A 13,117-nucleotide genomic window follows, 5' to 3' on the forward strand; every position below is an offset into this window, starting at 1 on the left:
TGCTTATCAACTGTTATGAATGATAATTACTATTAATACCATGATACACCCATTTTTTTTATCATTAATCTTAATAGATGAAAATGTTATGTTGGTTTCTTAATATAATATTTCTTTACACCATGTATCTTCTAGCATGTTTTTTTTTCTAATTGCAAGTTTTTATAATTCTGTAAAACCCCTGCAAACTTGCACCAAAACTAGTAGCAGAATCTTTGTATTTGATCTGCAACACTGAAAAATTATTAAAATTTATCTGCATAGAATGTGTTAAAGTATGGAGATGTTGTGTATGTAGATATAGATTAACTACATATATATCAATTATGTATGTAAATATAATGTATGTACTTAAAAATTCAACTTAGAGGAAATAAAAATTTAATTTATGAAGATGAAAGATTAGCTATTAACACAGGGGAAATCATTTTTTTTAAAAAATGTTTAACTTGATTCGGCCTGCATATTTTTATTGCTTGGTTTATTTTTATCTGCAAACACAAACTATATCTAAGTTGCATGCAATCGTGCAACACCAGAATTGATATTTGTAGCTGTTGAATGATTATGATAGATTTTTATGCATAGTACGACATATAGTGGACACATTAGAAAAGCTCTCTTGTAGAGCTAGTGTTTATTTTCTTAACTAAAAATCAATGTAAGTATATTGTGCATGTATATGCTTTAATAAAGCCTATTAATGTCTATTTTCAACAGATGTTTCAGGGTAAAAAATAAAAAAATATAGAAAAAATGTAGGAATTAAATTTGCTTTAAATTATGTTTGTTTTGTTAAATATTATCCATCTTCTGAGCTTATTGAAATTTTTCTTCTTATTCTTTTCCTAAGGTTTTCGCATTGATTGATTTATTGAAAAAAAATAACTATGAAATTGTTAGTGAATGAAAAAGGTGAAACAGCATCTTTTTTAAATGATGCCTGTGTTTAAAAGTAGTTAAGGGTAATTCAAAAGTGTACAATAAATAGATTAATAAAGTTTGTCTTTTGAAAAAATTGAAAAGACCTTTAGACTGAATGAGAACAAACAGTATAAAAGTATATAAGGAATAGTTATTTATTATATAAAAATCTGTCAGTTGAGTTTTATTTGAATCGATTTTCGCCTAGCTTGTTATTAAAACAACAACAATGAATAATAGTTTTGTTTTGTTTTTCTTTTTGAATTTTTTGTACAATTTAAAAAAATTGGGTATATAAATATTACGATTTTTATTCTAAAATTGAATAAATGTGAAAAAAATAGAGCAAACAGCAAACTAATCTTTTGATCTAATGATATAAGTTTAATGAATCGTCTTTTTTTACTTAAAAGCTTTGATCTTATTCAGGGATGTGATTCTTCCGCGGATCCGCTGATTTCCGCTTTTTTCAGATTTTTCCATATCTTCCGCTCTTTTCTCATAAATTTCCGCGCGGAAAAATTTTTTATGCAGTAAATAATATTTTGTTGAAAATTTTTTTCTTCCGCGGAGCGAAAGTATTGAAGCCCCCAATAAACCTTTCTTCACATGTCANTACAGTTATAAACTTCCTCTTTTTTGTGTTTTTGTCAATCACATCCCTGTCTTATTATTTTAATATTTCTTTCCTTTAAAAATTTTACAACTTTCACCCATGATTTCAATTCTTACTTTTAAAAATGTTGTAAATTGTCTTAAAACACATTATTTTTATGATTTTTGTTATATAGTTATCCATAACTTAAAATAAACTCTTGACTATGAGCTTTTATATCTGTTTAAACTCAGAGCATTTTGTCAAACATTTTTCTGTTTTCCGTCAAGAAAAATTTTCTGTGCAACTGTGATTTTACAATTTCTATCACTCATTCAGAAATTTCATTCATTTTCATTTTAGGCAAATGATTTTTCAGTCATTGCTGGATATAATAGTCCTTTTTTTCTAGGTGAAAATAGACGTAAATATCCTGTGTTCTTAAAAATTCTGTAAATATTTATTCATAGCTGAAAGATACTATACCAATTTTAACAAAGAAAATTTTTACTTTAAAAGGAACCAAGTAAAAGTACCCTTTAAAATATAATATTAAACATCTGTTTTAATTCAAAAATAAACCACTCAAAGAGACTAGCATTTCACAGAAAGAGCCAATAAAATTTTCAAGTAAGAAAAGGAAAATTAATAAATTTATTTTGAACGTTTTGAAAGCAAAAAATTATAATTAATGTGAGTGCATCCTTTTAAATTCAGGAATTCACGTGGTACTTCCTACCGTTTTCTACATTATGATGCAATATACACTTTTTATTATCAGTGTAAAGTAATTTTTGTTTCACTGAAATATTGAAATGAATGCCTTAGTGTGGATGTTCTATAGGGCAGTGTTTCCCAAAGTGTGGTATACGTACCCCCAGGGGTACGGGAACAGTTTAACTTGGATACATGTTCTTATGCAAAATATCTTGCAACAAATGAAAATTAAAAAAAAAAAATTTTTTTAACTAGTAAAAAATACATAATTTTTTTTATTAGTGGTACGCAACTTTACGAAATATTTAGAAAGGGTACACAAAAGTCATAAGTTTGGGAAACACTACTATAGGGCATTGAAATAATATTACATTTATGGTGTAAAAATGGGATTTAATTTATAAGTTGTTATAGTGAAAAGGTAACTCTAATGGAAAAGCATAAACTATATAAATAAATTTTTTTGCACTTTTCAGAAATACTAAATTAAAATTTTCATGTTTTGTAGATTACAAGTGCAAACTAAATTGGCTGACCTAGTTGCTGAGCATTTAGATCATCTGCATTATCTGAATGATATATTGTGCCTTCATATTGAAGCTTTGAATGATGTTCTTACTGATCATTTGTTGAATAAATTACTGGTTCCATTATATGTATATTCTCTTGTACAAAAAATTCCTAATTCAAGTCCTGAGGTAAACAGTTTACCATTAATTTATGTTATTTCATATTGAATGAAGTTTATCATAACTAAAATTAAATTAAAGGATAAAATAATACAAATTACAACCTAAATAAATTAATTTTTGCCGATAACTTTTGGATACAATTTATTTTATTTTTACTACAGCTAAATAATATTGTAATATATATTTCAATATCTTTTCTCGTGTATGCTAATTTAGTCTTTAACTTTTTATTTATGTATTTTTTATTTATGTTTTTTTACTACAGTCTATTAATATTGTATATACAGTCTATTATACTATATATTTCAACATATATTTCTGATATAAGCTAATTTTCTTCTTTTAAATTTTACAGGAAGAAAAGTCTAGAGTTAGTCCTATAGTGTCTCTATTTTTGCTGTCTCAGGTAAAGTAATACTAATTCTTAGTTCTAGTGTTAATAATCATTGTAATATTGTTTGTGTCTTTCATTATGAAAAAAAACTGTTGTGATAAATAATAAAAAGGATGTTTAATTTAGATTGATCAGAATGTTTGAAACAAAATTGTTCTCGAATTGAACAAATACTTTCTTTTTAACATTCAATCTAGGTAATTTTTTTCCTGTTTTTTTTCTTCTTCTTAGAACTGTTAATTTTAAATTAATGAAATAAAAATGCTTTTAAAACTGTATTTTTGGATTTAGATGTGCTAAGTTTTTTGCATGATTCAAGAATGTAATTGAGCATTCTGTAGTAAAGTATGTAAAATTTACCAGGAGGGGAATGAAAAGTTAATGGTTTAGCTCAAGTCTTACAAATTACTATATGAATAATATAATAACTATTTTAAAATAACTTGAGTTACTAGTCTCTGACCAGGGCAATTAATAAAAGACTAAATAAAAATCAGTTAATAGTGTTAGCTATATCTATGATAAATACCTCTTATCTCTTTTTTTTTTAGTGTAATGTAACAGTTTTACAACTTCTCTTGGTTCCAACAAACTGGTGTTGATTCATGTCTTCATGTTCTTTTATTGCCATTATTTTTTATGTCTTTTTGGAATAATATATTGATTTTTATATTGATTTATATTTGATCACTATATTGATTTTTTTATATTTTTAAATTTGATATTTTTCTGAGTTTGTACATCAATTGAAAGTGCTTTTAGAACATTTTTCATGGATCAATTGCATATAGGAAAATAATGTCCTAATAATGTGTCCAATTATTTTTACATAAAAAAATTGACTGAAGTTATTTTTTTACCTGAACCCATGACATTGTTCCTGACATTTTTCATTTAATACATTTGAAAATAGTTAATGGATTTTANTTTTTGAATAAATGTTGCACTATATTGATTTTTTTATATTTTTAAATTTGATATTTTTCTGAGTTTGTACATCAATTGAAAGTGCTTTAAGAACATTTTTCATGGATCAATTGCTTATTGGAAAACAATGTCCTAATAATGTGTCCAATTATTTTTACATAAAAAAATTGACTGGAGTTATTTTTTTACCTGAACCCATGACATTTTTCATTTAATACATTTGAAAATAGTTAATGGATTTTATGTTGTTGAATTTTCCTATTGAAAAAATATCTTATTCTGTAGGTTTTTCTGATAGTATCTCACAAGCCTCTTGTTCAAAAACTTGCAAATATTATACTTAATGCAAAGATGTCACTATTTGCAAATGGCTCACAAAATATTGTTGTAAGTAGCACTTTTAAAATCCTCATAAAGGATTCTTCTTATTAATTGTTTACATACAAAAATTTTCTAATTAACTATTTTAATGATAATAGATTTGTTTATTGTTTGAATTTGCTATTTTCAAATATTTGTAACTTTTGTGCTTTGGCTATTAAATCATGAAATAATTTTTTTATTGTATTTGTAAAGTTATCTTTTAAAACATTTGATTTTTTTATGGTTAGAATTACATTTGTATAACTAATTATTCAGTAATTAGAAATTTTTCTATTTTATTAGTGTAGTGAATTTAAACTGTTAAAACTTGTTGACTGAGTTTAGGGTTCAGCCTCTTACACTGTAAACTAGTTTTTCTGTGTGTTTAATGGAAAAACTTTTCTTGACAGGAGAATTTGCACTTATATTTACTAAAGTAGTCTAACAATTTATGACTTAAAATATATTGGTGCTATACAGGCCATAGATTATTTCTAATTAAGTGCAAAAAAAAATTCATTTTTCTTCCCAAATTTTTAAATTAACATCTAATGTTTAGAAAATTTTTAATTTCTTGCATTTCTTCTTTCTTTAGAAAAAAGATTACCTTTGCTGTGTCGTGGTTATTATGTTAGAGATGTTATAAAATGATATAATTCAAAATCTAGTAGAGATAAGTATTTTCAGAAGCAGTAATTGTTTAGGTGTCTGTTATAAATTTGGCTTGTCTTAAATTGCTACTACTTTGATATAATTGCTTCAACCTGCTCCAAAATGTTCCCTTTTCTCACATTTGCATAATATTAGCTTCGAAAAATATAATTTGCTGTATGTATGAGAAAGCTGCAATTTTAGCCAAATTAGGTCATTAGCTAATCTTTTCAATTTTCTAGGCATAAAAATTTGTATCAGAACTTGTGACAAAATTACAAGTTTTGACAACAACAAAATAGTATGAAAGTACAAAAACCAGTTAAATACAAGTTATCCGAAAAATTTCGAGTATTTAGAAAAATCACACAACACGCAAGAATTTAATTTAAACATTTCAAATTATTTTCCATAAATGTCAATTATCTCTTTTTTACCTGAAAACTATTAAAGTAAATGATTTTTTTAAATGAAAGATTTTAAAAATTGGCCTTAACTATAGATCTCCTTTTAAAGCTTATAAAGTACAATATAGACCATCAGTTTCATCACCATTAATAAATTCTTCTAGTTTTCTTAGTCATTAAATAAATTAATTTCTCTTAGTACTATAATTTAAAATTGGTCTGTAAAATTAACTTTTATGTATTTCAGTCAAAGTCAAATCATTAGTTTTGCATTAATAAATTTAATATGCATGCTATTTATAGGCACACAGTTTTCCCAATGATAGCTCTTCATCATTTTCCCCTTTACAATTGTTGGGTGCCCAAGAACAGGAAGCAATCAGAAATAATGATCAGTATACTGATGGAAGCAACCCTGAAGGTAAAATTTTCTTTAATTTTATGATTTTCAAACATGAATTTTCATTAATAATTTTTTCTTCTTGATTTTTTCCTTTAAATTCATTTTTTCATTGTTAATGTAAGTCCTGTTATATTGAAGGAATGTTAATGCCAATAAATCAATTATTTTCCATTTTAAATAATCTTTTTGAAACAAATGTGACTAAATATGCATTTAAAACTTTGATTTCTACTCTAATTGCCTCAAATATAATCTAACCTTGAAATTAATTTAAGATGTTATTATTATGCATCAAATAAATTATATTCAACTAAGAGCTACGCTATTGAGATGAGACTTTTTTTATTTTATTTCTTGAGTAGATGTGAACATGACAGTATCTGACATTTTATTAAGAAAAAAATTCAGTTCAGAATTGCTATTAATTTTTGTGAATTCTTCTGTTTAAGAATTTATTACTGTGTTTAGTGATAAATACAATAGTATAATTGCTTTATAAATAGAACTCTTGTTTAAATTCAAATCTTATTGTCTTTTGTTTGACTACAATATTAACAAAAAGATATTTATATCTTGTTCAGCCAGATAGATTCAGATTCTTCTTGATCCTTTACAAGAAAAACTTATCATTTAACCCAAGAGAGTACTCATTTCATTCTTACGAAACTTGATCTCTAACGCTTTGCATATGTCTATATAGCTCCTTAAAGCTCTTGATACTTGTTTGCTGTTCTTCAATTTGCAATGTTAAAAGAATATCGTTTACCTCTGAGTTTATATTTTTTAGTCTTTGCTATATAGTCTGTCTAATTGACATTGTAATGTTTTCTTAACTGCAATCAAAGAAACTCACTGACCTCTTATTTAATATTTTTTAGCTTAACAGCTAACTTTGCATAATCATAGTTTTGATGACATTGATTTTGTACAAGAAAATAGAGTTTTGCACATCAAAAGATTTAATTTGATAAATAAAATATGATACTGAATAATTGATTTCCAATCCTCAAATTTTTTTTCAGTGTCATTTTCGGTATTTGAGTAAATTAAATATAATAGGCTTCTGTCAAAGTGTCATAATACAGAGTAAAAATATTCAGTCTGATTTTGTAAAAATAAATTCATAATTTCTCCAGGTTAAATTTTGTCCAATTTTATTTTTATGGTGTGCACCAAAAAATGTAATTTAAAAATGTTCTACTTATAATAATAATATGAATTTTAATTTCAGAATGCATAATGGGTTTAATTTAAATGAATTGATAAAATGCATTTTTAAGAAAAATTTGTACTTAAGTATTACAAACATTTAATGCCTCTTATTTATTACAAATGTTGAACTCAATAATTAACATAACTTCAGACATGAAATCTTCCAGTTTCATTCTTTAACAATATTTGAATTTAGTGTAGTATATTTTATTTAAACTTGTAAATTCAATCTTAAATTAGTATACGCTTTCTGAAAAGATCTCTTTTTATTTCAATTCAAGTATTATATAATAATTGAAGATTTTGTAATCTATAAAGACTAAAATTTAAATTTAATTTTTATTCTAAAATTGAATATTTTTACATTAATTTCAAACTTTTTTGTGCTTCATTAAAATTTGTTAAAAGCAGTAAAAAAAAAAGTTCTAATATGTTTAAAGTTTTTTATTTTCATAAAATGTGAGGTTATGCCAACAGCATTTTATGTAGACTATTAACCTTTTGATGCAGAATTTTCATTATACATATCTCTTAAGCTTTTTCATTATTTTGTATTAATTTAGTTCAAAATAAGTGAAAAATATTATATTTAGCATTTATTTTAATAATTTTTGGTTATAAAATAATAACAATGTTGTCTTTTTTTTTTTTTTTTTTTTTTTTTTTTTTTTTTTTTTTTTTTGCTTTAAGGGTAAAATTTTCCTAACAATACTTCTTCAACCTTACATTTGTTTACAGTTCTTTAGGTTTAAGAGAAAAATTAATTCATCAATGGAATTTCTCTTATTTACAGAATCAATTATTCATAAATCTTTGAAAATGAATGATAAAATATTAAAACTACTTTTTTCTGGAATTTATATTTTAGAACAAATATAATTCTGAAAATCAAACAGATTTTTAGTAACTATTAGACTGTTCTTCTATAAACAAAAAAAAATATTCCAAATTATATTATATTTTTATTTGTAATTAGGGCATCAGAAAATAAATTTATAAAAGGGATACGTCAGCATCAAAAGGTTGAGATATTTTAAAGTGATTTTGAAGTGTGTATTTGTTATACACACAGTATACTATTCTGATAGTATAGAGCAGTGTTTCCCAAACTTATGACTTTTGTGTACCCTTTATAAATTTTTCGTAATGCTGTGTACCACTAATAAAAAAATGAGTGTATTTTTTACTATAAAAAAATTGCACAAAAGTTAAAAATCACAACTGGCTGTTGACACCACTAATTATTAACTGCAAACTCCGCAAAAAATAGCAAATAGAAAAATACGTAATCGTAAATTTTCATGGCTAGCTTTGTTTTTAAATAAGTTTGTTTGAAATTTTCGTTTATTGCAAGATATTTCGCATAAGGACGCGTACCCTCGCTAAACTGTTCCCGTACCCCTGGGGGTACGCGTACCACACTTTGGGAAACACTGCTTTAGGGCAATATGAAGAAAAATGATTCCCTTTCTCTCCCCCACCCGAGACAAAATATATCCTAAATAGTGACCCACACCCCTATTTGAAATAGTTATACCTTGTTACCATAGTCACCCCCACAGGTCCAGACGAATNTTTTTTTTTTTTTTTTTTTTTTTTTTTTTTTTTTTTTTTTTTTTTTTTTTTTTTTTTTTTTTTTTTTTTTTTTGCTTTAAGGGTAAAATTTTCCTAACAATACTTCTTCAACCTTACATTTGTTTACAGTTCTTTAGGTTTAAGAGAAAAATTAATTCATCAATGGAATTTCTCTTATTTACAGAATCAATTATTCATAAATCTTTGAAAATGAATGATAAAATATTAAAACTACTTTTTTCTGGAATTTATATTTTAGAACAAATATAATTCTGAAAATCAAACAGATTTTTAGTAACTATTAGACTGTTCTTCTATAAACAAAAAAAAATATTCCAAATTATATTATATTTTTATTTGTAATTAGGGCATCAGAAAATAAATTTATAAAAGGGATACATCAGCATCTAAAGGTTGAGATATTTTAAAGTGATTTTGAAGTGTGTATTTGTTATACACACTGTATACTATTCTGATAGTATAGAGTGTGTATAACAAATCCAGCTGTTCAAATGTTTAAATATCTTATTTGAATTTCTTTTTCATGCTTATTCTGATGTTTCATTTTTATTTCTGTTAGAAGCTTCCAATTTGTCTGATGAGGAAAAGGTAAAAGCTGCTCAGAAATCAATTCAACAAGGCCACAGAAATAGTCAAAATTCTGAAATGTTACAGCAAAGTTTCTCATTGACTAACAGGTATTAAAATGACTTTTTTTCTTTTTGTCTAAGTAATTTAAGTTCGTTATTATTAATGACATTAAAAACTTATTCTACAAGAAATTATACTTTTGCACAAAAATTTAAACTGCACTAAAATTATTCCCAAAAATTGGTTGGCAATCGAAATATTTCACAAAAATTGGCTTCAAATTAGAAATCCTGGACTGGTCTCTGATTTAAATGGATCAATAAGTTTTGGCCTACTGAATTCTTTTCTATTAAACTGAAACTTTAATATTAGTTTTTCATTTCAATTTACAAACATAATTTTAAATTTTCTTTGGCAATCTTCAATGTCTGATTCGAAACAGATTTATTTATCAGTTGAGGCTAGATTTAATGACCCTTGTGCCCAGGTAAAACAGACAGTGTAATGTGAGATTATATCATGACTGCTTAAAAATACCATAAATTTTAATTTATGGCTAAAATAAACTTTAATGAACGTGACCCGTCTTAACATAGAAATGTTTTACTTTAATAAGAATTCTGCAACTGACAGAAAAATTGGTAATAATACAACTTTTTTTTATGTTTATATGTAAAAGTATTATTTTGAAATAATATACTTCATAGGTGGAAAATCCACAAATTATATGATGGTTGCCATTTTTGATAATTAACATATGTCAAGATAACAATGAAAACCACAATTTTTAATTAAAAATTAAATCATATGAGATGATCGACATCTTATTAAAGGAATGAATTCAATTTTCGAGCAGGAACAGTATGACTGTTGGATTTATTATTTACTAAGTTACACAGATTATGATTGACCATATATTAGGACCACCCAAGGATATAGGGTATCAGGTCACTCTTCCTTTGTTTGAAGGAGACTCTAAAGTGCTTCCCATTAATCGTGTGATAACATCAAAGGAAGTAATGGTTAAAAAATTTGTTTGAAACTTTTTCTTAATCAAATGACTGAATTTTGGTCTCTATATTGGAATGAACATTTAAGTCAATGAATGTTCATTCTAATGAACATTAAACTAACATTTGGTCTATGAAATAGCAAATGGAATTTTTTCCATTGGTTGTAATAAAAGGAATGCTGTAACAGGAGGCCATACTGAAGAGTGTAGACAATATTAATGTTATTTAAAATACTTTTATGCTATTTTGTAATGATATAAAATTCTGTAATCTCAGTCACATTTCTTTAACTTACTCTACTAATTATATTAGTTTTCAGATATAATTTGAATGATTTATTATTTTTCCTGTTTGGTAGGTTAAATTTTCCCATCAAGAAAGAACAATCAAAACACTTAAATTCATTTATAGGATAAGTCTTATTTTAAAAATAATACAAATTTATTTTAATAATTTTATTTAAAATACAGTAGAACATCGATCAATCATTCCTGCATCTTTCGTTTTACTGTATATAATGTTTAGTTTCAACTGTCCCATCTTGAATGCTATTTTTATTAATATCCCCTTCAATTGGTTTTGAAACATGCAGATTCCTACCCCCATCATTCAAAAAATATTCAAAATTTAAAAAAATATTGAAGATATTTTGTTTTTCGAGAAAAAAATGCTAACTCCTGATGTGTAAAAGATTTAGTATAGAAGAAAATGAGGATTTAGTATAGGATGGGTAAAACTTCTGAAACATAATATTTGATGTTATTGCATCAATTGATGAAAATTTGGAGCTTATGGTATTGCCGGTTCAAGAAATGGTTGTAAAAGCTGAAGTAGTGTTGAGTGATTTCGATGAGGAATGCAAAATGGAACCACAGTCATTGCCAACATTTGCAGCTGGCCTTGAAGAATTTCCAAAATAAAATTAATGTATTTATTTATCCTTCTTTTACATCATAATATTTTTGTTAAGAACATAATTTTTGTAATTAAAATTTTTTATGCTTATCCTAAATTTATTAATTCATTCATTCTTTATTCTTTTGCATACATTTTCATACAATTATTTGATATTTTCTATTGACCAATTTTTTTATTTTCCCATATCTATCGTTCTTACAAATGAAGAAAGAAAAATAGAAATTATCTATCAAAGTTTTAGTGTATATTGTAATTTTTAAACTTCGCTGCATATTTTCCAACTGGTTCAAAACATTAGACTGCCATTAATTTCTTCATTTTGTTAATTGTATAATGTATTCCTGACATAATCTGTTCAATTGGAAGATCAAGTTTCTCTAACAAGTATGAACAGTGAAAAATTATAAACTAATTGCACTAAAAGGGCAATATTAAGAAGTGTTTTTATTTAAAAAAAAATCCTTTATTGGCCTTTTAATTCTCAATAAACTTTTAATTGTGTAAATTATAACTAAGCACTTTTTCCATGGAATACCCAAAGAATATTAATATATTTTGTGAAAAAATCGATTTAGTGGACTAGATCATATCGTAAGAAAATTTCAGATTGACTGTTAAAAGGTTACTTTAGTTCAAAAATCGTGGGGAAAAAATCATTCATATATACATTTAATATCTCTGTATTCTGCTCTCTTATAAATTAAATCCTAAAAATTGTCTTTTTTTATTATTTTAGGCCATTCTTGGAAGCCATATTTTCTGCATTAGATTGTAGTGAAAATGACCATGCCACCTTATTTTCTTTATGTGTTTTATATGCATTAGGATATAATCCTGGTTAGTTTTATTTATTCTATGTTCCTATTTAGATTAAAAATAATAATAACTAATGATACATCCTGCTAACTCCTATTGCAACTAATTTAGGAACTTAATTAAGATACTTTTAGAGAGGTATGTGTACATTAAATTTGTAATACAAAAAAGCACAGAGTTTTAAAGTTTGTTAAATTATACAGACATCATAAACTTAGATGCAATAAAATAGTGCATTTTTTTATTGTGTGCTCAAGTTTATAATTGATATGTGTTATTTTTATAATTTATTATGAGGATTTAGAATTAAACCAGTAAGGGCTGTTAACTTTTTATCATGAAATAGGCTTAATTACAGGGTTGGCAAAATCATAATTTTTAAACTAGTTTTTTTATATTTATTTATTTGTTTATTTCTCTTTTTACATTTAATAATTGATTAATAATTGATAATAAAATATAATAATTGATTAATATTATTTAAAAACAATATCAGGGTGCGTAGCGTTTGTAAAAAGTACTTAAAGGTGCTTTTTGGGGGATTTCGTTTTTAAAAGCTTTTAAAGGTGCTTTTTTCAGCTGGTGTTTTTAAAAAGTGCTTTTTTTCCCACAAAAAAATTTTTTTTCCTTCAGTGATATCTGGCGGATCCCCTGCATTTCACGAAAAATGGGGTGTTTGCTACGTAATCATTCACGCGGACTTCATGTCGTACCCACGTTATGACTTGCGCATGCGCGCACACTCAAAACTGAAACCCGAGTGCTCCAATTCGGATAGTGTCAGATCCTTATTAAATGTTTTTCTTTTTAATTTATTTTAATTTTATTCTTGTTTATTTTATTTTACTTCTAACACTTTTTTGACGTAGGGGGTAAGGGTACTTTTGTTCTGAGTTCAAGGTCAAGTTGAATTCACTCG

General features: G+C 25.5%; 1 protein-coding gene across 3 annotated transcripts in view; it reads left to right on the forward strand.

The window, feature by feature from the left end:
• The window catches only part of LOC107455279 (C-type lectin domain containing ema), a 45,418-nt gene that overhangs the window by 10,942 nt on the left and 21,359 nt on the right, over nucleotides 1-13,117 (forward strand). For 2 of the 3 annotated variants that reach the window (XM_043046956.2, XM_043046957.2), the window contains 6 exons: nucleotides 2,745-2,934; nucleotides 3,284-3,334; nucleotides 4,535-4,636; nucleotides 5,974-6,091; nucleotides 9,441-9,558; nucleotides 12,119-12,219. In XM_043046956.2, coding sequence (XP_042902890.1) covers nucleotides 2,745-2,934; nucleotides 3,284-3,334; nucleotides 4,535-4,636; nucleotides 5,974-6,091; nucleotides 9,441-9,558; nucleotides 12,119-12,219 — 680 coding nt within the window. The remainder of the gene's footprint in view (nucleotides 1-2,744; nucleotides 2,935-3,283; nucleotides 3,335-4,534; nucleotides 4,637-5,973; nucleotides 6,092-9,440; nucleotides 9,559-12,118; nucleotides 12,220-13,117) is intronic. The other variant, XM_071177279.1, reaches the window with a different exon arrangement.

The sequence above is a fragment of the Parasteatoda tepidariorum genome, chromosome 2 (genome assembly GCF_043381705.1).
Source record: "Parasteatoda tepidariorum isolate YZ-2023 chromosome 2, CAS_Ptep_4.0, whole genome shotgun sequence".
In the NCBI taxonomy this organism is placed as follows: Eukaryota; Metazoa; Arthropoda; class Arachnida; order Araneae; family Theridiidae; genus Parasteatoda; species Parasteatoda tepidariorum.